At 42.6% G+C, this 26,524-nt stretch overlaps 1 protein-coding gene across 19 annotated transcripts in view; it reads right to left on the bottom strand.

Moving 5' to 3' along the window:
* CCDC73 (coiled-coil domain containing 73) overlaps window positions 1–26,524 on the bottom strand; it is a 136,544-nt gene that overhangs the window by 106,320 nt on the left and 3,700 nt on the right. For 3 of the 19 annotated variants that reach the window (XM_053300522.1, XM_053300557.1, XM_053300507.1), the window contains exon 2: window positions 19,623–19,682. The exons of 1 other annotated variant lie outside the window; for it this stretch is intronic. Coding sequence is in view for 2 of the 18 variants with exons in the window: in XM_053300557.1 (XP_053156532.1) it covers window positions 19,623–19,682 (60 nt within the window). In the remaining 16 variants the exon portion in view is untranslated. Of the gene's footprint in view, window positions 1–717; window positions 797–2,086; window positions 2,251–19,622; window positions 19,683–24,431; window positions 25,063–25,233; window positions 25,266–26,220; window positions 26,398–26,524 lie in introns of those variants that run through there. 15 more of the 19 variants (XM_053300586.1, XM_053300564.1, XM_053300577.1 and 12 more) reach the window with 13 other exon arrangements.

A 26,524-nucleotide genomic window follows, 5' to 3' on the forward strand; every position in this document is an offset into this window, starting at 1 on the left:
TTAAAACAATAATCGATTATGCTAATATTTAATGTTTACAACGTGAAAGAATGTTGCTCAGAAAACAGCTACACCAGGAAATTTGCAAAGGCTTGTCCACTAATTCAAAATATCTATATATTTAATTCTCCTAAACGTACTTGTCACTAATCCCATGTGTGGCAGCTCTCACAAGAGCAGCTGCTTGGGAGACAAGCGACGGGGAGATAGCAACGGGGATGGGAGACAATGGCGGCGGTGGGCCGAGGCAGCGGCGGGCTGACCTGGCCCTGGCCCGGCCAGTTGGCTGGAGGAGGTGGCAGTGGACCATCCTGGCCCTGGCTCGGCCGGAGGAGGTGGCAGTGGGCTGGCATGACCCGGCCGCCATGAGGAGGAGGATGCTGGGAGGAGGGCCAGCTTTCTGACCGGCCCGCAAGCCATAAAGCATGGCAGGGGAGAAGAAGTGCCATCAGAACGCGTGGGGGGGAGATAAGTGGGCAGCGGGGGGGGGGACTGGCCAGCCAGAAAGCCGGGCATGTGGTGGTGGGGGGAGAACAGCGGCAGGGGCTGGGCTGGCCGGAAGCGCAGATGCTCTGAGCCCAGCCCAGCTAGTTTTACTTTAAAACATTTAGGGCACAATTCAGGTGTCCAGCACAATTCAATTGCATCCTCTCCTCTCCGCTCTCTCACACACTGCTCTGTGTGCAGGGGTTTCCTGCTTCTCTAACCCCTTCTCACCGTGTTAAGAGTCCTCCCACTAGAACAGAAAGAGTACAATCATGGGACAGTTGCACATGCCAGCTGAGGAAGGTCCATTCTGTTTAAACAAGATCTAGCTTATCATCAGCATAATATAAATATTTAAGTAGCAGCAGTACGCAAAGTAATAGCAAACATTCCGTTATATTCTATAAAATGAGCTTTAAATTTCAGTTCGCTAAAAGTTGAGATATCTTCTGTAATAGAACTTTAGCATAAGAAAAGCTAACTAAAGACATTCTAAGTTATTGAGTATTTATATGAAATTTGGGTTCCAAACCTATCCACACATATCTGAGTAAATTTAAATAAAATCAACAGCAATTACTGCTGCAACTGTAAGCAATTACTGGACTGAACATATGGAATTGCATGGAATATATTTTCTCTTTTACAAATCACTTCTAGAGCATGAGCGGGACTAAGACGTTTCATGCACTTGCAGAAGAGTGCATGGCGTAGAAGAGCTAGGAGAGTTGAACTAAGTGGAGCCGAGAGAAGGGCTCAAGGTGATGATCTGAGGGCCCTAGCAAATTCATATGGATGGATGCAGTCCAACAGATACAAATACTCTAGTCTAGTTCCAAGCCATTTAGGGCTTTAAAGATCAAAATCAGCATTTTGAATCTGGCCCGGAAGCAAACAGGCAACCAATAAAGCTGCCACAGAGCAAGTATAACACTTGTGTGGCAACTAGCCCACAAGCATCCTTGCAGCAGCATTCTGAACCAGTTGAAGCTTCCGATTCAAAGGCAGCCCCACATAGAGCGGATTGCAGTAATCCAACCTGTACATGACTATTGTGTATGGCATGCCAAGCCAAGCCTCTAGGGGACTTCTGTTGTTTCACTTTGAGAGGCTGCTGCCTGGCTCGGCTGTAGGAGCTCTCTGTTAATAAAGAACCTGTACTGAGGATTTTGTCCAGTTTGTGTACGACCCATGAAGTTAACAGTGGCGACAAGGATGGGGTCCTCCTGGGATGGCAGTACTGCTGTTTTCTGCACTGGAAAAATTTACAAGTGAGGAGCTGTTGTTGGTTCTTTAATCCAAAAGGGCCTGCAGAGAACTAGGCCCAACAAGGCCTTTTTGCAGTCAGTTAAAGGAAGGGCCCCTTGTAGGCAGTGAAGGCAAGTGTGTGAGGTGGCCTGTTAACAGCCTCATGAAATAGATACTAGCTGATCCAGCACAGAGCATCTGTGCCCCTAGTTCACCGCCACTGCCGCTTTCTCTCCCCACCCACTGACCCCTGCCACCGCTTTTTTGCCTGCCCGCCCCCGCTGCATTCTCCCCCCACCCATCTTCTTCCCCATTTGGCCACTGCCCGCCATCTTCTTTCTTCCCCTCCCACCTGCCAAGCTTGTTGCTCAGGACTATATAGGAACACTGCCAGTGTCCCCAGTCCCCCAGAAGACTGCTGGAGAAGAGAAGAAGAGGGATACCATCTGGCCCTCTAGACTTGACAGATAGACCCCAGGGTGAGAGGCTGGGGTGCCTGCCTGGCAGCCTCTTCTTTTGTCTGTCTCCCTTGATTGCCAGCTGCCCCCTGCCCCCCCCCCCCCGCAGACTGGTTGTGGTGAGGCTTCAAGGGTGACTTGGCAGTTTTTCCTGGACTCCACCTGCCAAGCTTGTTGCTCAAGACTATATAGGAACGTTGCCAGTGGCAGCGGGTCCACCACTGGTGAGTCCGCCATCAAAGGGGCGACATCAAAAGGGGTCGCCCCTTTAGGGGAGCCACTTTGGGGGAAGGGGAGACCCTCTGTCCAGATATTTGTATGAGGGAGGTATTCAATAGTGGGGCTTCTGTTTAATTAGTTTTAAGCTGTTTTGGAATTGGGTTGAAGCTCTTGCAGTTTGTTTGGGTTCGTCTGGAGATAAGGAGATAGGGGGCACCTTTGTTGAATGTGGGGCAGCTATTCCGGTGGGTGAGGGGATAGAAGTAACGCTGGCAGGTCAGCAGGCCGTTCCAGAGGAAGGGTACTCAGAAATTTAATAGTTGTCTTCCCTTCCGGCTGTCCTGCCAGCTCTTTGACCCAGGGAGCACTGCCAACAACCCATATAGCCTTATCTTACTCCTCTGCAATGCAAAATCGGTCCAAAATAAACCTGAACTCATCCATGATTTGATTATGGATGAATGGACCAACCTGGTATGTTTGTTTTGTTTGTTTGTTTGACATTTTATATCCCACTCTTCCTCCAAGGAGCCCAGAGCGGTGTACTACATACTTGAGTTTCTCCTCACAACTACCACCATCTGGTTAAAGTTGGACTTACAACCACTTCCCACCTCTGCAGGGGCAAGCGGCCTATTAGAATGGTCCACCCAAAGAGGTTATTGGATAAAGTAGGATTTCAAGAAGCCTTGGAGGGATTTAATGTTGGCTTTGCCGGTGATCTTGTTGATGCCCTGGTTGGGAACTGGAACAACTTGCTTACCAGGGCAGTAGACAAGATTGCTCCTAAGCATCCCCTCTGACCCACTTCAAAACGGGCTCCTTGGTATACGGAAGATCTATGGTGGCTGAAGCGGCAAGGTAGGCGACTGGAGCACAAGTGGAGAAAGACCCGACTCGAATCCAACAGATTACAACATAGAGCACATTTAAAGATCTATGCTCAGGCAATATGTGCGGCAAAGAAGCGGTTATTTTCTGCCCATGTTGCCTCTGCGAGTTCACGTCCAGTGGAGTTGTTCAGGGTTGTGAGGGGACTAGTATCTGCCCCCTACTCCCTTGAACCAGAATTTGGAGTCATCAGCTACTCGCTGTGATGTTTTTAAAGAATTTCTCACAGATAAAATCTCTCAGATTAGGGCCGGCCTAGATGGAAACTCCACAATTAACTTGATGTCTGAACTGGAGGTGTCCAACAACTCCTCTTATGTGATTTGACAGGATCAGTTTCAATTTGTGACTCCTGAGGATGTGGACAAACTGCTTGGAGCGGTAAGGCCTACTACTTGTTCTCTTGACCCTTGTCTAACATGGCTTGTTCTATCTAACAGGGAGGCTGTTGTAGGTGGCCTGGTGGAAATCATACATGCTTCTCTGAGTGAGGGCAGGATGCCTCCCTTGTCTTAAGGAGGTAATTATTAGACCTCTTCTAAAGAAGCCTGCATTAGATCTCTCAGAGTTGAGCAACTATAGGCCTGTTTCCAACCTCCCATGGTTGGGCAAGGTAATTGAGAGGGTGGTAGCCTCTCAGCTCCAGACGGTCTTGGAGGAAACTGATTATCTAGACCCATTTCAAACTAGTTTTCGGATGGTGTAGATTGGAGACAGTTGCTCTTCGAAATCTGAGCTTAAGTATGGTGTCCCTCAAGGCTCCATACTTTCTCCAATGCTTTTTAACATCTAAATGAAACCGCTTGGAGAGATCATTAAAACACCATTACATTAAAACACCATTAGTTAAACACCATTTAACTGTTAACTGCCCAGAGACGAAAGTTTGGACGGTATATAAATTTGATAGATAAATAAATAAATATACAATACTTCCATCATCCCCCCCCCCCCCGCCACAATTTATGTAGTCTCCCATCAAAGTTATTAAGGGAAGACATGATAACCAAGTGAAAATGAAGAAGTCCACTAAGGATACAGTGGGTGAATTTACCCACTGGTCTGGGCTAAGAAACATTCTCCTCTGGAACATTCTAGAGGATCGTGTCGGCCAGTCCCAAAGGGAGCTCCCTTAAGTTGGGATATCATATCTCAGCAGACTCTTGGGTGACATACTTTAAGACTCTATATCTGGCCAACTGTATTAGGGGTACACCCCTACCACATCATTTGGATGCGCTTCCCACTTGGCCTCTGGTCACCTCTCAAGAAATTGCTAGTTTAGTCGCCCAACTAAAACCAGGCAAGGCACCTGGAGTGGACTTGATCTCTGCAGAGTTATTAAAAGCAGATCTCGATTGGTGGGCTCCACCAAATTGGCAAATCTCTTCTCCTATATGGATCAGGTACATTGTATACCAGAAGAATGGAAAACAGCTGTTATTGTCCCTATTCATAAGAATGGTCAGCACTCCAATCCATCTAATTATCGCCCAATAAGCTTGTTGAACATAGTTAGCAAAGTGTATGATAGACATCTTTGTAACAAGCTTATTGATTGGGCAGAGCAAGACAACATCATTAGAGACAAACAGGCTGGCTTTTGTGTTGGTCGATCTACATTGGATCAGGCCCTGGTTCTAAGACACTAAGCGGAAAAGTATATGAACAATTCCTCCTCCTTATACGTGGCATTTATTGATTTCAAAGCCGCTTTTGATTCTATCCCTAGATCTCAACTCTGGAGCAAATTAGCCAATACCTCCATAGACCCATGATTATTCTTCCTCATCCGTATGCTATACGAAAACACCTCATTGAGAGCAAAGTGTAATAATAAAGGCCACTTGTCTGAACCTGTTGCTATGCAAAAGGGGGTTAAGCAAGGATATATTTTAGCTCCCTTTCTGTTCAATTTTTACATTAATTTCTTAATCCTCCTCTTAGACAACCCTGACATGCATCAGCCTAAGCTAGCTGGTAGACCCATCTCGATTTTACTTTATGCTGATGATGCGGCCATACTATCAAGAATGCTAGTTGGTATGATGAAGGTGCTACGAAAACTCACACAGTTCTGTGAAGATGAGTCGCTTGTTATAAATACACAAAAGACCAAGGCCATGGTATTTGCCAAGAGACCAAAGAACAAAGAGACCAAAGAACATAAATGGCAAATTAATGGGTACAGGATCAAGCAGATTAAGACCTATGTATACCTGGGTCTAGTTTTCCATGCAAAAGGTTCGTGGGGCCCACAATGTGAATATGTAGCAGCAAGTGTGCAGAGGAGTGCATCTGCTGTACTCAAATTCTTTCACACTAATGGGGGACATTACATTAGGGTGTATCAACACAAATGTTGTACAGGGTTCAGATTTGTCCCACCTGTAATTTTAAGTCCTTAGAAGTGGTGCAGTCTGGATTTCTTCATGCAATTTTTCAAGTCCCCAGATGCGTATAGAATGCTATCTTGCATTTAGAAACAGGGTTGACCAGAGTTGAGGCACAGGTGTGGCTTCGTATGTTTAACTACTGGATTAAGTTATATGCCTGCCCCTAGGGCCTTGCCCCCTTAGTTCTGAAAGATGAGTTTCGCTCATCCTGATGCAAGAGCCTCTATGACAATTTGGGCAGATATGGCTTCTCACCGCAATATTTATTGGCTTTGAGTCATGATGCTGCCAAGGAAATTATTAAACAGTGTGTGACAGATATGGAGAAGCAATTAGAGTTAAGTCTGGTAATCACCAGTAGCACTTTAGGTGGTTTTTCATACTACCCTCAGGCAGATGCATACCTCACTCACTTGACCACCTTAAACCAGAGGAGAGCCTTTTTGCTGGCGCGGTTTAATGCCTTGCCTTCTGCCATTTTGGATGGCAGATTTAAGGGGATACCGCTAAGGAACCGGTTATGTCCATTTGGTTTGTCCATGTGGTTTGGGTGACACTGAGTCTGTCTTACATGTTCTTTTACACTGTGCCTATTATAGGGGCATTCATACTATCTGGATTGAACCATTTTTTTAAAAATAGGCCTGGTCAATCAGAAGAGTATTACATCTCCTATCTTTTGGCAGATCAACATGCAGCTGTCACAGCGGGAACAGCAAGATTCTGTGCAGCAGCCTGTAAACTGAGACGGGAACAACTTAGTTGTAACTGAAATTTTTGCATAACCTGATGTGGCGTTATAGACTTTTAATGTTTTGATTTTGTTTTGTTTTATGCTGATTTATATTTTGGTGTGTATGTGGACTGGTCATTGACTGTAATAAATTATTACTTACTAAGAAATCTAAATGAAACCAAGGCAGCCGATACTTAGCAAAAGGAACAAGCCATGCTTGCTATCTTGAAATCAATTGTTGGTTTTCAGAATTAGGTTAAGGGAAGGGGGCATTGCACTGCACTGCCATCGATAATGGAAGAGGGCTACAAAGATAAGACTAACAACAGGACTTGTAAGATATTTCTCTTTACTTATGCTTCAGGTATACTGAGTCAACCACCCATTTCCCCAACTGGCCCAGTATTTTGCAGTGACCCCCTTCAAAGTCTCACCAAACTGTTCTGGAAGCCTATTGGCTGAAAAATTGGGTATACTGTAGTTGAAAATCATATTTTAAAAACCAGATATTAAACCCTAGACTTATTATGTGCATAAGAACAGCCCAACCAGAGAGAAGGTGACCTTGGACTTAATTTTGAGTGGCACCCAGGACCTGGTGCATGATGTCAGTGTCATTGACCCTTTAGGGAATAGTGACCATAGTGTGATCAAATTCAGCATACATGCGGGGAGAGAATCACCAAGGAAGTCCAACAGACACTTTGAATTTCAGAAGAGGAAACTTCTCCAAAATGAGGAGTATGGTGAAAAGAAAGCTGAAAGGGAAAATCAAGAAACTCACTTCGCTCCAGAATGCATGGAGTTTACTCAAAACCACAATAGTAGAAGCCCAGTTAGGTTGTATAACCAAAAGAAGGAAAGGTACCACTAAGTCCAGGAGGATGCCAGCATGGCTAACAGATAAAGTCAAGGAAGCCATAAAAGGGAATAAGACTTCCTTCTGAAATTGGTAGGTCTTCTGAAATTGGAAGGAAGGGGGGGGGTGTCAGGTGACTGAGGTATATGGGGGAGGAGCCAAGCTACCTATCTGGCGAGAAAGCAGGGTAAAAAAATTGGCTTGTGAGTGTTCCCGAGTGTTCTCCACGCTGGCGTGAAGCCCATCAGTGTGATGGACAGAGACCACTTAGAAGAACAGGGATGATTTGTTCTGTTTATATCTTGCATGTGCGTTTCCTTGAGGTAGCCAGCTGGAAACTGTAGGAAACAGAAGCTCGGCTCTAAATAGTTGGCCTGGACTTAGACTTCCATGCATGCCAAAGGATTTATCTACCCACTCCCCTTCCAACTGCAGCCTTTTCCACCTCCCAAAGTTTCCAACTCCCAAAGGAAAAAGAATCCACAATCTCTCCCTAAATAAATAATTTCCATTCATGCATGGGACTGTTCAGGCTTTAGCCAATAAGTAGTATGATCCAGAAGCCAGTGTGATGTTCACACAAGCAGTGTATTTAGGGATATCTGGATGCCTGGCTGCATTTTCCCAGCCTTCAGAAATCCGCACTATCCAGAGCAGTGTAGATCGTGTGGGCGTGCAAGCCACGCATCCCACTCAAGGTTCCTGATTGTCTGGGGGGATGGTAGGATCGATCTTGCCTTTCCCCCTGTGCCTTCCCCACCGGGCTGCAGTAGTCATGAGAACTACTCATCCCATCATTTTGAGCCCAAGACCAAAAAATAAAGGGGAAAAATAAATGGATTTGGCAAGCAATTAGCTCTAAATCAGCTTTGGAACAAGGGAGAGGAGAGCTGGTCTTGTGGCACGGGCATAACTACTATTAGGCAAGGGGAGGCAGCTGCCTGGGGGCCCCCACGCCTCGAGGGGCCCCCCAGAGGCAAGTCACATGATTATATATTGTGAAGTGTGTGTGTGTGTGTGTGTGTGTGTGTGTGTGTGTGTGTGTATCAGCGAGGGGCCCATTTTAAAATTTTGTCTCTGGGCCCACTCCAGCCTTGTTACGCCCCTGTCTTGTGGTAGCAAGATTGTCCCCTTAGCTAAGCAGGGTCTACCCTGGTTGCATATGAATGGGAGACTAGAAGTGTGAGCACTGTGAGATATTCCCCTCAGGGGATGGAGCAAGTCTGGGAAGAGCAGAAGGTTCCAAGTTCCCTCCCTGGCATCTCCAGGATAGGGCTGAGAGAGATTCCTGCCTGCAACTTTGGAGAAGCTGCTCTCAGTCTGTGAAGACAATACTGAGCTAGATAGACCAATGGCCTGACTCAGTATATGGCACATAGCAGCTTCCTATGTTCCTATAACAAATAGAAACAGAAAGCCTAAATATTCCAGCAAGCAACCTATGCTATGAACCATCAGATGAGCAACCCCATTTTGGCCTGTATTCCACAAGCCAGGGATCCATTGCCGGACCCAGAGACATGCTCCATCCTGTAATCCAAGGTAAACCATCAAAACCAGTCATCAATAAACACTTTCCTCTAGTCTGAGCATAGGTTTTATCCAAAATAAGTGTCTATTAATTTGACTTCCTCCGATAAACCAGTGCTCCGACCCCACAACACAGTGTTCTCTGTAAAAAAAAGACAGTGTGGTCCAATATTTTATGGCAGATATAGACTTGCTATACCACATGGGGTCCAAGAAAATGCCTCAGAACTATTGCTAATTTTACATATACATTTTTGATATTTAAACCCACAAGAGTTTCACTTAAGAGATCACTGAAAGGGGGCTGGCACCTTTATGTGATTGGTTTTATTTCAGTAAATGGGTCTATGAAGAAACAAAATTTTGGATAGAATAGCAAACATATTTTAGGGCCAAATCCTATAACTAATCTAGAAGTATTCCCATTGAAGACAAAATAGTAGAGTTATAAACCTACAACCTCAGTAAGATGGACCAGTATTCTACAAATATCTATGAATGTCTAGAACTTCCTCCCCAGTTAACTTTTAAAATTATGTATTTTAGATTTTTTTAAAAAAAGTTCTACAATTTTTAATTCCTCTGTGATTTCAGCATGTTTGAGACCAAAAAGGCTGAGAGTTTGTAGGACAATTAGTCAAAAGTTTTTTTAAAAACTTCTAACTCACCCCCAGATATAAAACCCCCACTTCTACTGTACATCATGCACTGGCTGACATCATGACTAACAAAACACTGTAGGAACATAGGAAGCTGCCATATACTGAGTCAGAACATAGGTCCATCTAGCTCAGTATTGTCTACCCAGACTGGCAGCAGCTTCTCCAAGCAGGAATCTCCAGGCAGGAATCTTGGAGATGCCAGGGAGGGAACCTGGAACCTTCTGCTCTTCCCAGAGCAGCTCCATCCCCTGAGGGGAATACTTTACAGTGCTCACACATCAAGTCTCCCATTCATATGCAACCAGGGTGGACCCTGCTTAGCTAAGGGGACAAGTCATGCTTGCTACCAGAAGATTAGCTCTCCTCTCAGCAGGAGAAGCACCAGTGTAGCACCAGTACTGTTGAAGAGTTCCAGAACTCTTCAGTTCTGGTACTAATGTGTATCCATTGGAAATTCAGCAACCTTCCTTTCCCCCTGAACCCCTCTGTGTCAGATGAAAATATGTCCCTGAGGGCTGTGTGACCCTCAGAGATGTATTTTTGGGTGGCACAAAGAGATTCCTGGAGAAGAGGAGGTCACCTAAATTTCCCACCACCACTACTTGAGCTTTTCAGAAGCATTAATGCTTCTCTCATCGCATCAATGCTCCATTAGGATGACAGAGAAATAAGACTGATGCTGCAGCAAAGTAAAATGAACACCAAGTACAGCATGCTTCATACAAAGCACCTTTAGCTTTTTATATTGGAAATAATTTAACTGACTATCTTAGTAATGGGATCATTTTCCACATAACAGGAATTGCTGATACAACAATGCTTTATAAAGAAATTAGCAAAATGAAAGATTAAATGATGAAGAAAACTTGCTAATCAATACAATTTTTTGAACTTTTTTTTTTAAAACATTATTCACTTAGCTTAATATAACAATGAAAATGTAAACTTTTTCTCAGAAAAACTGACCTGAACATTGGTTTTGGAAACCAATGCTCTTTTCACAGTCTTACAAAAATATTACTGAAAACATTCATTTTCTTCTTTTAAACTAATATAGCAAAAAATAAAATTGCAAAAATGATTAAGATCACTACATTGAAGCATCCACTGCATTTGCTTTTCTATTACTGATTTTATGTTTAACCAGTATTACATGGTAAAAATGGCTTTCTGAAAGCCAGTTATAAAATCCGTTTTTACCTCTCCTTTAAGTGCCATAAAGGTCTTTATATATTTGAACAACACTTATTAAAAATTACATATTAAATACTCTACACTAGAAAGTAAAGCAGCCTATAAGCCTGATAGGGGTCAAGGTAATAACATAGGATGGACAAATTACACTGTCATTCCACTTAAATTATTTAAGTTATTTAATTTGACCTGTAGATAGTCTCTTGTCTTCTCATCATGCCTGACTTTTAAGTGGGAGGTCTTCATTCATGATGATCCTTTAATGGAAGCAAAGCTTTCTCCATTTAACCCATGGTATTATCAATCATGTACAGGGATAAATGAGCCTGTAAGATTTTGCCAGTATCACAAATGACACTGTGACCCGAGGCCAACATCTTTATTTGCTTCTCCAGTGATTCACTTCAGCAGATATTAACCAATTTTATAATCCATGAAAGGCAAAATTAAAGGACACCATCCATAAAACAGAATAATTCCTATCAGCAACAAAGTGATGTCTGTATTATCTTATAAATTATATGGCCATACAGTGTGGAAATGTAATGAAGTAAAGATGGTAATAATCAAATGCCTAGGGCAAACGCTAATATGCATTTAATCACACAGCATGAAGCCATTTGTCACTACAGTTGAATGCATGTGTACATAAAATACATGAGTCACGTCCTTATCGTTATACTATAACAGCATCAATTTCACACTATCATTTTACTGCAATAACAACTAGAAAGATTTGATATTATCTAAAACAATCAAACATTGCACCCTCAACAGTATCACTACTTTCTAATTATTTTTAAATGCAGTTTTTCATACATTTTTCTTTTTAAAAATTCTTTTTAAAGTACTGTGTACTGTGACACTTGTCCAAGAAATCCAGTAATATATTTAATTATGTTTTTAGAAGAACAATAAATTTATGGCTCTTTGGCCCAAGTAAATCAGGTATTAAATTTGTGGTACCCGCTTATGAATATTTATAGACATGTATTTGCTTGTTTGTGGATAACTGTTCACTGAGGAAAACATTTATAAAACACTTTCCCCAATGGGAATAGGAAAATAGGGACATGTTAGCAGGTATGTTCACATAAATTAAGCACTTTGGCTTCAAAAGGATTTATAAAGCCTGCGTGCAGGATTAGAGTCTTAAAATCTCCCCAAATAAAGACTAACCTATCCTTCATTCTAACTTATGAAGAACTACATGTACTGACATAACTATGCAACATTCCTGAATAATGCAAGTGGGGAAAGTCTATCCTGCTATAGTGCAAGCCAGCTGCAATCCTATTCTAACATATCACTTCCAGGTAGTAAGGGAAGGCTAGAGACAGACAGTTTTGTTTTCAGAGATTTGAAGATGATATGAAAGAGACATCATTGTAAATAGTGTATCCATTTATCCCAACATAATCAGAGTCAAACTACACATTACAAGCACATGATTAGTCTTTCCATTTTTGTGTTGTGTTGTTTTGTTTTAGTTTAAATAACAACCATGCAGAGGGATCTGGATTGGAACTGTGACATGGAGGAGGATTGTTAATTAACCCTCTGCCACCCTCCTGTTTTTGCTCCTGATTGCCCCCTTCCATCTTTGCTACTTCTCCCAGGCGGTGGGGGGCGGGGAGAAGCTTCCGTTGATGCCACAGAGAGCTTTTTTCCTGGGCAAATAGCAGCTGTGGGATGTGGGGGAGGTCAGGAGCCATGGCATAATTTTTTTAAAAAAATCTTCCCCCAACTCTTCAGTTCTAGTTCAGATTGAAACCCCTCCGATGGCTGCTCCTTACACTGAATGGAACACACATGGAAGTGCTAATCACACATTTCTCATAACATATACTTTGGCCCTCAATGGAAACATGTTTTGCTGATCTCTTTAGTGCTTTAATAAACTGCAAAACCTGTTTGACCAGAGGCAACTGTGGAGCATAAGAAAGCAGTGTGCTTTCTGATTGCTTCCAACATAATTACAACTTTCTCAAAAAATATTGTCTTTCTCCAACCTTAGGTGCATAGGTTTGAACTAAGAACAGCGCTGCTGGGTCAGGCCCAAAGCACATCCAGTCCAGCATCCTGTTTCACACAGTGGCCCACCAGATGCCTCTGGGAAGCCCACAGGGAAGAGATGAGGGGTATGCCCTCTCTCCTACTGTTGATCCCCTGCAACTAGCATTTAGAGGCATCTTGCCTCTGAGGCTGGAGGTGGCCTATAGCTAGTAGTCATTGATAGATTTGTCCTCCATGAAGCCCTTCTTAAAGCCATCCAAGCTGGTGGCTATCACCACATATTGTGGCAGAGAATTCCATAGGTTAATTAAGTGTTATGCATTATGTGAAAAAGTACTTCCTCTAGTCAGTACTAAATTTATTGGTCATCAGTTTCATGGGATGACCCCTGGTTCTAGTGTTATGCGAGAGGGAGAAAAAATTATCTGTATCCATTCTTTGCACACTATGAATAATTTTATAGATACCCCTCAGTTGTCTTTATATAATTTCATGTCACCCCTCAGTTGTCTTTTTTCTAAACTAAGAAGCCCCAGGTGTTGTAGCCTTGCCTCGTAAGGAAGTGCTTTAGTCATCTGATCATCTTGGTTGCCCTCTTCTGCACCTTCTCCAGTTCTATAATATTCTATATGAGATATGGTGACCAGAACTGTACACAGTACTCCAAATGTAGCTGCGCCATAGATTTGTATAAGGGCATTATGAGATTAGCAGTTTGATTTTCAATCCCCTTCCTAATGATTCCAAGCATGGAATTGGCCTTTTTCACAGCTGCTATAGATTGAGTTGACACTTTCAACGAGCTGTCCACCACAACCCCAAGATCCCTCTCCTAGTCAGTCACTGACAGTTCAGACCCCACCAGCGTATATGTGAAGTTGGGGTGCTGTTTTTTGTTTTGGGGTGGGGTTTTTTGCAATATGTATCACTTTACATTTTACACTTGTATTACTTTACATTGAACCACATTGCCGTTTTGTCACCTCCAGTTTGGAGAGATCATTTTGGAGCGCCTCACATTCTGTTTTGGATTTCACTACTCTAAACAGTTTGGTGCAATCTGCAAATTTGGCCCCCTTCCACTTACCCCAACTTCTAGATCATTTATAAATAAATTTAAAAGCACTGGTCCCAATACAAATCCCTGGTGGACCCCGCTTCTTACTTTCTGAAGCTGGCTACATGGTATTGAAGAGACATTAAGATGGTAGTAACTTAAGACAGTAAGATCCTCTACTTGCAAGTACCTCAAGTACAGGAAGATGAAGTTAGATCAGCACTCCAGTCATTACCAAGTCGGAAGGCTACAGGAATTGATGGAATAGCTACAGAAATATGGCAGGCAACAGAAGAAGAATCAGTCAAGGCTCTAACGAAACTATGCCAGCAAATTTGGAGAACGACACAGGGGCCAACAAATTGGAAGAGGTCAGCGTACAATACCCATACCAAAGAAATTAGACTTAACAGACTGTGCAAACCATCGCACAATATCCTTAATTTCACATGCTTGCAAAATAATGCTCAGGATCATCCAGTGCAGATTAGAGCCCTATCTGGAAAGGGAAATGCCAGATGTTTGAGATGGTTTCAGAAAAGGCCAAGGAACAAGAGACATTATTGCTGGTGCACACTGGATAATTGAGAAAGCCAAAGAATACTAAAAAGAAGTCAATATGTGCTTTATTGACTACAGAAAAGCCTCCGTGGGTCGACCATGTCCAGTTGTGGAATATCCTTAGGAAAATGGGTGTCTCAGAACATCTCATTGCTCTCATGAGAAACCTATACACAGGACAGGAAGCCACACACAGTCCAGACAGAACATGGTGAAACGGACAGGTTCCAAATCGATAAGGGAGTTAGACAAGGCTGTATACTTTTTCCTTATTTATTCAATTTATATGCAGAACATATACTGAGAGAAGCTGGATTGGAAGAAGATGAGCGCATTTTTAAAGTTGGAGGAAGAAACATCAATAACCTGCTCTACGTTGACACTACTCTGATAGCTGAGAATGCAGATGATCTGCAAGCTCTAGTAATGAAAGTCAAGCAGCACAGTGAAAAAATGGGACTACAACTAAATGCAAAGAAGACTAAACTAATGACAACAGGTATAGCAACCAGCCTCAGAACTGATAATGAAGACATTGAAGTGGTGGATAGCTTCTGCCTTTTAGGATCAACCATCAACAGTAAAGGATCCGGCAGTCAAGAAATACGCTACAGACTTGCAATTGGTAGGGCTGCAATAAAGGCCTTGGAAAGGATATTTAGATGCCGTGACGTGTATATACCTACAAAGATTAGAATCGTTCGGACAATGGTTTTTCCCATGACACTCTATGGATGCGAAAGCTGGACTTTGAAGAAGCAAGATGAAAAAAGTATTGATGCTTTTGAACTTAGGTGCTGGAGAAGACTTTTGAAGATACCATGGTGGCCAGGAAAACAAACAAATGGATCACAGAACAAATCAATCCAGACTTTTCACTCGAGGCACAAATGACCTATCATACTTCGGACACATTATGCAAACACCCAGCTCCCTTGAGAAGTCCATAATGCTGGGGAAAGTTGAAGGGAAAAGAAGAGGATGACCAGCAGCAAGGTGGATAGATTCGATTACGACAGCAATGAATGCACCACTGAGAGGCCTTAAGGGCCAACTTGAAGATAGATCATCCTGAAGAGAATCCATCTACGTGGTCGCTAAGAGTCAACCTGATGGCACTTAATCAATCAATCAGTTTAAGACTGTAGAACCCATTTCCGTGCTACATACTGTAATTGCTTTGCATTGTGCTACAATGCCACAATTATAATATTTTCAGTGTAGCTGTGCTTTCCTAGAGCTGTTTTCAGTATAGTAGTGCCACCCTACTGGGAAACAACACAGCTGACCAGGGCAATGAGATGTAATAACTCTGTGGAACAGAAACTCTACCTGAAGACAGCCATTCATGTCCTGAGATCAATGTTTGCAGAGCAACAGATGAGCAACATCAAGATGTCAGTATTCACATTGGCATTAGAAACCATAAAATTTGGAACTCACAAATTTACATGGAAATGCTGAGGGAGAATTCTGTCCCAGATATTCATAGTTCACTGCTTCGTGAGTGGTCCACATTTTATCACATTCCCTTCCCTTTTCTTTGATTGTCAGAACAGTGATGGCTTTACATGTAACCTGTAGCCTGCTCTACTTTGCAAAAAGCATATACAATCCAAGCCAAGAGTTAACTTAAAAAATATATCAAAGACCATTGACAGAATTACAGGAACAGAAACCAAGGAATGTTATGATGAGATACTAGCACAGGAGATATGTCTGGAAAATTAGCAAGAAAGTAATAAAGAAAATGCTTTTAAGGTAAGGTTGCAGTGATTTTTAATGCACATCAGGGTCAAAGGTATTTTTTCTAAAGCTCTGCATAAGCAAAAGCAGCTGTGACCACAAAGAGTTAGACTCTTTTTATATAAGTTGGGCAATGCCTAAAGATACTGGCAGACATCCAGAGCAGCCTAACATGGGCATTCCTAAGAGGAGCGCCTGCACAGAGCTAATCCCAGCATCACTCTGGATGCTCCCTGAAGTGCAGGTGGTCCTCAAATAATTTGGAACTCACCTCACCCTCCAGGCTCCAGAAGTGCTGTTAGAGAGGAAACACATCACTGCCTGTCAAGCAACATGTTTTTGCTCTAATAGAGTGATGTCAGGACTAGCCGCTACGCAGGCATTCCTTGGGAGTGCCCATAATAGGCTGCTCTGGATGTCAGCCACTGGACTTCTGGAAGATAGTCATAAACAGCTACAACAGTGCTAATCTTTCCCCATTTCCAGGTTTGGAAATGATCATAAACCCGGCCCTGGAGGCTCCCTTGCCAAGAGAAAATGTAGAATGTTCTGGGGACGAGGCGGCAGACACCCTTTTAGCCACTGCCTCTACTAGACCCTGAGGATTAGCCATTGCTTTTGTCCTCCAGTTCTGAGAACATCACTGAGTGGAGACATCACCCTACCATAAGACACTACATTTGCAGAAGAGGTCCATGCCCCTTTAAGCCCTAGCAGCTCCTGAAAGGTAGGGGAGGAGGAGCTTGTGACATGAATCCCAGGACATAGCTACTTAAGGCCTCAGTCTGGGTGAGCTGTTGTTGAAGCAATATCTTATATTGGATGCTTTGCATACAACCTTGGAGCTTGCTAATGCCTGCTCATGGTTAGAACCCTGACTGCAGTTCTGATTCTTAACTGACCTGCCCTGTTCTGCCTTGTGGTACCGGTTTGAACACAATTCACCAGTTTATGCCTGGGACCTGGGTAGAAATTAGTTTTAGAAACTAGAGGTTTTAGTGCTATAAGCATTTATGCTGGAAAATACTTTGGGTTGTGTAAATATTCAGCTCTTCCAATCCTACTCAGTGCCATTGTTTTACTTTTGTCTTTGGTACTGCCAGAGTTCCTGGAGTTTGAGACTCTCTGCTTATGCTGTCCCTTGTGGTGACTTGCTACACTGTGGCAGTTTTTGAGACTTCTCTCCAGGCCCTACGCTGGCCGTGCCTTGTGAGGCCTGTGATTGGCTTCCCTGCAGACAGGAAGAGTATAAGAGGCTTCCTGTTTGAAAAATACCTTGCATCTTTTTCAGGGTCTCCTTGCTGCTGGTGTGTTTGTTCTTTATAGGGATGTGCAGGAAGCATTTTGTGCACATCTAGGGGGGTGGGGGCAGAGAGCGAGTGCTTTAAGATGAGGAAAGCAGGTCTTACCTGCTCTTCCATGGTCCCTCCACTGCCCCCCAGCATGGTGCTGTTGGGATTAAACACTGTGCCAGCACCAGCAGGAATGCTCCCAGAACCCTGCTGGCGAGGTTGGCACAGAAATGGTGACTGAGCATGTGTGGTCGCCATCTTGAGTGGTCAGCAACACCACACTGGCCACACAAGATGGTGCCCACACATGCTCAGATGCTATTTCCATGCCAATCCCACCTGCAGGCTGCCGGGATCAGCCCTGCGGCTGCCAGTGGGGTGTTTAATCCTGACAGTGCCTCACTGGGGTGGCAGGGGGCGGCAGAGAGGCCATGGAGGTTCAGGTAAGACCCACTTTCCTCTTCTTAAAGTGCTGGCTTGCCCCCACCAAAATGATTCAGCAGGGAAAGCTTGAAGCCTCAAAATAAAGGCGCCAAAATGCTTCATGCACATCCCTACTTGTCTGTCTCATTTATCTATCTGCTTGGCTTGGCCTCTGCCATGCTCCTGACCTTTGACTACTGGGTATCCTGATTCCTGACTGTCTGCTTGGCTTGACCTCTGGTGTATTCCTGACATTCAGAAACCAGTTTTGATTCTATGTCTTGAGTGCTTGCCTGGCTCCGCTAGTCCTGACTTTTAGGTTTTCGATACCTAGTGACTGCTTCCTACAACTCAGCTCTGACTGGTACTCTCCACCACCACCACTCGCTTGCCTGAGTGCTGCATCTTTCTTCCTTGGCTTAGTCACCTGGTCATACCCCCAGTCAGGAATTGTGTAACAAATGGAATAACATCACAGTGGTATCATGCAACCGTGATGGTGTCATGGTTGCATAATACTATAGTATGATGGCTGCACATGTCACTGAAGACAAGTCAGGGCAATTTAAATTACTAAGCAAACTTTTTGATAAACAGTGTTGAAAAGGAGGAACATTTTTGGGATTGGCAAAAATGTTCATGAAAAATCTCAGCTCATTTAAATATAGAACATTGCACAGAGTACATAATGCATGTTACCAGCAGATGCCAAAACTTTACTGTCAGATATAATGGCATGAATTCATACATGCTGTCTATATAAATAACTACAGTATGTAACTGTGGACAATTTAAAAGTGGAAACTTTTCTTCTGTAACCTATCTCATTAATTCCAGAAAACACAAGGAATGCAAAAAAGTAAGATCTGTTCCTACAGACAGGGAAACCCTTATTATTTTGCAAAAATGAAGCAAATAAATCAAAAGCACAAGAGGCTTTTGTAATTATCAGATAAATTCAAAAAGCATATGAAATTCCATATTACCTAATGTGTCTGAGTGAGATAATAGCTTACCTTATTAATGTACCTTATTTTAGTATTTTAGCTTGCTTAACTATAGTTAAGCAAGCAGGAGCAAGCCATGATATTGTGCACTACCTGCTTTTACACCATCTTCTGGATCACAAATCCATCCAGCCAGGCGTAACTACAACTAACTGTAATGTTAGCAATAACATTAACCATAATAAGAGGTAACCAGGATTACTGTTTAACTCAGGATCTGAAGTCAAACTATAGTTTCAGATCTTGGATTAAGCAGGGATCTTGGTTACTTCTATACTGGTTAGTGTTGCTGCTGGTGTAATGGTAAACCACAGCGGAGAGCTGGTCATGTGGTAGCAAGCATGACTTGTCCCCATAGCTAAGCAAGGTCTACCCTGGTTGTATTTGAATGGGAGGCTAAATTGTGAGCACTGTAAGATAATATTCCCCTTAGGGGATGGAGCCGCTCTGGGAAGTACATCTAGGTTCCAAGTTCCCTCTCTGGCATCTCCAAGATAGGGCTGAGAGAGAATCCGCCCTGCAACCTTGGAGAAGCCGCTGCCAGTCTGTGCAGACAATACTGAACTAGATAGGCCAAAGTCTGACTCAGTATATGGCAGCTTCCTGTGTTCCTATGTTCCTCAGGCATGTTCAGCAGGGGAAATTCATACAAGAAGGGAAGTGATGGTGAGGAATTGGTTGGTGAGCCATAACTTAGCAATCAGCTGTGTTAAGCCTGCCCTGGCTGTTCACATACTGTATGTTACCTTTAACATATATTAAGTTTAGCCACCAGTCACCTGATTCACAAAAGGCCCGCAGAAACCACAGATTGTAATATTGAAATGTAGCATGTATTTACCTGGAACTGGAGAACAAGCAGGAAATGCAATGACTGTAATTCAGTACTTTTACCTTGGCACTGAAAGAAAAATAATAATAATAATAATAATAATAACAACAACAACAACAACAATAATAATGCTTTAAGATTAACACCCTGATCCAGTGGTAGAGATTCACAGGCAGAAGCACGTTATGAATATTTGCAGAAGGATCACAAGGTGTTGTGGAAGGTGGTGAGCACTGAGACACATGCTCTGCACCAGAAGCATTAACACAGGCATCCCCAAACTGCGGCCCTCCAGATGTTGCTGAACTACAACTCCCAGCATCCCTAGACACAATTTTTTGTGGCTGGGTATGCTGGGAGTTGTAGTTCAGCAACATCTGGAGGGCCGCAGTTTGGGGATGCCTGCATTAACACATGACTAGTGCTAATACACGATCCATGAGTAGAGCCTGCAGGGCTTCTGTGGGGAGAGCAGGCTTGACCCGCTCTCCCTGCAGATGATCCAGCACCAAGACCTGAGTGTCTGGATCGGCTGCCCACACGACGACCAACTCCATCACGGATCCGGTAGGGGCATTAGGGATCGGGGGCCCCCCAGCCCCCAGAAGACTGAACCCTGTGCTAGGACGCCTATTGTAGCCTCCCTGTCAGGGGTCTGCTTGTGGGTTGCCACAGTTCGGAGCTGTGCCATGGCAACTCACAATTGAATAAATGGGGTTAGCTCACTCCATTAACCTCGTTTAAGTAGGACTAGTTTAAGTAGGACAGTTTAAGTACTTAAACCTTGTTTAAGTAGGACAAGTAGTTGGACTACTTTCTGCGGTTTGCTGCTGGGAGCCGCGCGGCTCCTGTTTCAGCACACGACTGCAGGAAAGCAGGCTAGGCTCCCATGGCCGGCTTTCCTGTGGTTGAGAGAATCACCTAGTTGTGTTTTTTTTTTTAATGTATATTGCTTTTCAGCAACAACAAATGTTCTCAAAGCAGTTTACATAGCAAAATCCGAGGAAATGATTCCCTGTCTCAAAGGAGCTCAGAGTCTAAAAAGAAACACAAGGGAGACACCAGGAACAGCCGCTGGAAGGATGTTGTGCTGTGCTAAATAGGGCCAGTTGCTTTCTGCATTAAATATAAGAAAGCCACCACTTTATCCAGTTAGCAAGGTTTAATGTCATTCCATCCGCTGGCTATTGATAAAAACTGCTAAAAACTGCAGATTCTCCTGAATCACCTGGTGCCATTGTCCCAGTTACACAGGAACATAAGAAGCTGCCATATACTGAGTCAGACCATAGGTCCATCTAGCTCAGTATTGTCTACACAGACTGGCAGTGGCTTCTCCAAGGTTCTTCTAAAAAGATTATTTCAGCTACTTAGCATTTATTTCACCTTACAAAATGGGATTACATTGATTATATTTTCATTCACATTTTTACTTTTTACTTTGCTGTAGGCTGGAAAGTGAAAAAGGAAAGGCTGTTTCACACATTACACAGAACAAACCTTGGCCTGCCACCTGGCTCCCTGACAAATGTATTTGTATTATCAATTTGTTTGCAAATATGTGTTTGTCACATGTATATGTGACATTTTTATATGTACATTTGAAATAACTTTGATGTACACCTAAAATATACATAAAGAAGCCTTAAAGAATTAAGCACAATGGCATCTAGATCAAAAACTTAAAGATGGCATTTAAACTATTCCAAAAGGACCAAGTACCATTAGTTGTTTACTTCATAGAAGGACTGAAAAGTATTTGCATGCAGATTTTCCTTCCACACCATGATTCTTGTAATAGGCTTTCTGTGTTGTAGAGATCTCACTATCAAAGCATAAGAACATAAGAACAGCCCTGCTGGATCAGGCCCAAGGCCTATCTAGTCCAGCATCCTATTTCACACAGTGGTCCACCAAATGCCTCTGGGGAGCCCACAGGCAAGAGGTGAGAGCATGCCCTATCTCCTGTTGTTGCTCCCTTGAAACTGGTATTGAGAGGCATCATGACTCTGAGGAACTATAGGACAACAATTCTGGAACGGAAGTTTCTAGTTTTGCCTCCCAGAGATCACTGACACACAATTTCCTTGTTGATAGCATTCACAGAGTATATTTTCATTAGAATATTTTCCTGGAAATCAAGGCAAATGGTCAAAACAAGTCCAAGTATGCAATTTTCAGTTTCTCTTATTCATGCTTTGCCGTAATATGATACACTGAAATTTGATAAAATTGCATCTCTTCTAATCTAGGACAGCAGCATATAAAGAATCTTTGCTTGTCTCAAATATTATACTGTCATCCAGTGGTCATTATAATGAACTACACAACTTTGCTGTGTTAAAGGAAAAGGAAAGATTGTGCCGTCAAGTTGGTGTCGCTTGGGAATTGTCACAACCTAAATTAAACAGCATGAAAATGCCATTAAGGAAAATAAATCAAACCAGAAAAATCCACAGACATGCCATCTCCAACTAAAGAACTATAGGCAAGATAGGTTTAGGGCGACAGGGGGTTGAACTGTATATCAACCTTGTACAGGATAATTCTGTGCCTTGTACAGGATTATTCAGTACAAAATTTCCACATATTTGCAATCAAATTGCAAGGTTGCCTATTACCACAGAAGAATGCTTGGATTCCTATAAAATAAAACAAGTAAAATGTCCCCACTATTTGAAAGAACTGGCCTAAGGAACAAATAAAAACCATACTGGTGGCACTAGACAAAAGTAATGCGTGGAGGGACAAAGAGGTTCTGGAAGTGGAAGTTCTGTCTTGTATGCACAAGATGTTAGGGGGAGATACATAAAGCACATTTGCTGATTCAGCAACTGCAATTCAAGATGAAGCTGTCTCCAACAGTGCCAATGTTGTTCTGGTGAGTAGGAGGTAGTAAATTTTAGGGACAATTATTTCAGCTCTATGAATTAATAAAACAAGAGTGATATAGTATAACAGAAAATGAGGATATTTCCATACTTTTATGCAGCAAGAACAACTTCCCCACTCTTTTCCAGTGTGGCAACATTCTAGGGATTATAAACTGATGATGCTACATCAGTTTTTTCCTGCAGCGAATATATAAAGTGTGAGTGCATGCATACATGCATGCAAAGACATGCACATATTGTCCAGGCCTGATGTGTTTGCTTTGCACATATATTTAAATATAACATAGCAATTGGGTTTGCTGCATAAAGTGTGGGACAACCCGGAACTGAATTCTTGGAGATAAGGATAGGATACTAGCACAAAACAATTTAAGGGTAGCATTATAGAATAAATTATAAATGTAGTAACATATTTTTAAAAGTCAGATTCTTGTTAAAAGATCCCTGGGCCATCCCAATGTGAACTTCTTCTCTTGAATTTGGAGCTGTGAATTGAATTAACAGACAATCCACTAATGTTCCAACTTTAGAGTTCATCCGAGTAGCTAGCTGCCCCTTTGTCTACAGTTTGATCTTTGTCAGCTAGTAATTAACAAGCATGTTTATCTACTTTACATACTGCTTTTCAATAAATGCTCAAAATGGTTTACATAGAAAAATAATCAAGAATATTAAACAAACATCTGTTTATCTCCATTAGAGTTGGCATGCCCTCCTGAATTCTGGGTTTCACCCAGATTTTAAGCATCTCGCTCAGATTGCTTAGCCTGCCCGTATTTGTCCGGATTTCAGGTTTCCTTAAAAAAAAATTTAAAAAAAGAAAAACCACTAAGCTCTAGCCTACAAGGGAGTTATGGAGCAAAATGTGCAGTCACTATTCTGCTCAACTGCTGGACCTGGATTAAAAGAGGTAACACAGGAGGCTCCCTGGGAGGGATTCACAAGCACAGTAATCCCCTGAGGAATGTTGCCTTTGTTTTTTATCAGCAGGGGATCTCTATCAGGCAGTTGGGAGGATAGTTTGCTTTTGATGTAAATCACTGCCTGCCTACCAGGCTGTGTATTGTAATTTTTAATGACTTTCTTGGCTTTACATTCAATACATGCCTACTAAGAAGTAAGCACCGTTGGTTTCAGTCAGATCTTCTCTCAAATAAGTGTATACAGAATTGCAGCCTTAATTAAAAAGCTGTGCATTTTGTTTGTTTGTTCTATTGCTACTGTTAATATGTCAAATAAAATGGTCAGGCAAATAAAGATAACTTCCCCAACTATTGTTGGTAGATATCCAGAGCAAATACAAGTCAACTGGAAAGTGAAGCTGCTAAGTGAAGCTGCTAATTATTTTCAAGCCAATTTACATAATATGCAAAATAGGCACCTGGATTTGGAAAGACAGAAAATGGCAACCCTAATCTCCATGCAGTTAAATATTTATCACCATGTAGTGAAAAGTTTCACTTGCTAATCTTTTCATATCAATTGCCTGTTAAAAGCATAAGAACAGCAGCACCCCCACTCCCCATCCTAGTCAATTGCAATTGCCCTAATAGTAGGCTGGCCAAAACAAGGCAATCTGTGCCCCTTTGAGGATGTTGAGGAGGAGTTCAGCAAGACTAAACCAGGATCTTCTGATCTATCCCAACACAAAGGAACCAGACCCCCAAAACTGGGAAGAGCAGGAAGGGAAGTGGTTTCCACATTCTTCTCAAAACACTCTTAGAAGAGAAATAAATGTATGACCAGCAGGTCTCAATGTTTTCAGCAAGATCTGCAGGCCTTGGGCCTTCAACAGACCTCCTAGCTCTTAGTAAAACCAATGAGGAGAATAAACAAAACCCTTGCCCCTCTCACAAGCTAGAAGAGTTCACTTAGAAACAACTACATTCCAAAGGGACAAAGGCCTAAATCCTGAATCACCTACCTCACTTCGTTAAGGCCAAGACTGGAAATGCAGGCAGTGGGCCCAGTTATCCCCGGACTGCCAAACATCAGTCTGAATCTTTTTTTTTTTGGCCTGAGGGCTATGACTTCCAGAGGAATTATGAGAGAAGGCGTATCTTTCCTTTTAAAAAAATCTGAAATGTACTGCAGATCCCCCATCATTCTGTCATCTCTCTGTCTTTTTGTTCTCTGTCTTTCTGTCATAATTTAATTATCGCACGTTTCAATTTCAGTTTTCTTTGACTGTGTAACCCCCTTAAGAACTTTCTTGTTGATAAGCAGCAAATACATATTCTTAGTAATAATGCTTAAATTCTGTTCATTAGTGGTTTTAGTACCATTTCTCTGTAAAGTTTTGATTCGGTTGTCAACACTATCTTGACACACTAATCTGAGCGGGGGAGAAGGCCCTTTCAAAACTCGTTTACTGAAGTAGGGATAAATGAGCACTGACTGTGGAAAGAAAGTGCAGAATTTTTTTAATGAGGGAGCAGGAAATAAAGGTGTCCATGGCAGAAAAGGAATCTGCCTGAGAGCAGAGAATGAAGCCAGAGCAGCAATGACCACCCTACCCACAGTTGTCTCCTGAGTGAAGATGCTAAGCCACCTTCTTCCCGCCAAAATTCCAATTATGGAGCCCTCATACTGCTGCTACCTTAGGAGTCAAGCATGGGGGAAATGGAGAACCACCTGGGCCAAAGCAGCTAGGCAGTCTAGCTTGAAGCCAGGAAGGCAAGTGTGCAACCCATTTCCCCAGTTAATATCTTTTCCCCAGGGTTCACCTATATATGACAGCGAGAAGCCTGACAAGAGTTGGGTTGCCATCAGATATGTTGAACAGAAAATGGAACACGGAGAAGTGGAGAGCAGAAAAAATTCATGACAGGCCAAAAATTAATTGGGTGATGATTTACTTCATCTGCTGAACTTCTGCCTTTTTATGTAGCTGTTAAAGGCATGAAGCGATGCCCAGAAAACCTAGTGAACCTGTCAGAAAACGGTGCTGTTAAAAGAGTTTAAATATATGTAAGCACAGAACTGCAGGGATTGGTAGCTTCATTTTGTAGTTCTGTATTACGCTGAACTGGTTTTAGGGAGTCATCTGAACAGATCTGCTGTTCAGAGTCAAGATGCAATAATGTAAGAGTTTAATACATTCAAGTATTTATTGAATTTTTTTTAATCAAAGTAGCACTGCAGACTTCTGCAAATAACTCAGCTGTGTTTTGTCATCTTTTATTTTATTGCAAATACTCTGTTTTATCATTTATTGCAAGCTGCCCCAAGCAGCAATGTGCTGGAGAGGCGGTATATCAATATTTTAAATACATAAATAAACTCCAGTTAATTTGATAACAACTTGCTTTAAAAAGTGCATAAAATTTTGATAGGTGGAAGGGAAAACAATCACAGATTCCCCCTAGACACTTTCTAGCTTCTAGTCCATCTCGATCTAGGACTGTCAAGGCCCCTCGGGAGGTAATGCAGGCCCAGCCATTCACACAGGCTTCAGCTGCGTAACTGAAACTGTTCCTCCAGTTTTCTCATATGGCCTTCTCATGTAGCTTGCCTCTGTAAGAGAGACAACAGTATTCACTTAAGAGATATAACCTGAACCATTTATCCTGGGCCCTGAGTATTTTATTATGAATATCAGAATTAAAGTTATAGAATATTCTTTAAAATACCAAAACAAAACAAAACAAAAAAACCTTATGGCTGGGCTACACATTGCAAGGCTCACATCTCAACATCTATTTTAAGATTACCGGCTGACATCTTGAGTAATGAAGCACACATGTAAAGAGTCCCTGAAGGGATGCACCAGGAGCCTTTGTGCAACACCCCCAGTCCTACTGCGTTTGTGCTGTTGCACCGCAGGACTAACACTTCTGAGCACTGCTCATGATCGGAAATATGTTGAAGATCCTCAATGTGTTTCTAATCCTGCAGAGTGCTTCCAGAACATGAGCAGTGCTTGGAAGTGTCAGACTTGGGGCACTACAGCACGCACAAACAGCAAGAGAGGCAGAACTACAGGAGGGCTCCTGGGGCATCCCTGCAGAGCTTACA

This window comes from Hemicordylus capensis, chromosome 1 (genome assembly GCF_027244095.1).
Source record: "Hemicordylus capensis ecotype Gifberg chromosome 1, rHemCap1.1.pri, whole genome shotgun sequence".
Taxonomy (NCBI): domain Eukaryota; kingdom Metazoa; phylum Chordata; class Lepidosauria; order Squamata; family Cordylidae; genus Hemicordylus; species Hemicordylus capensis.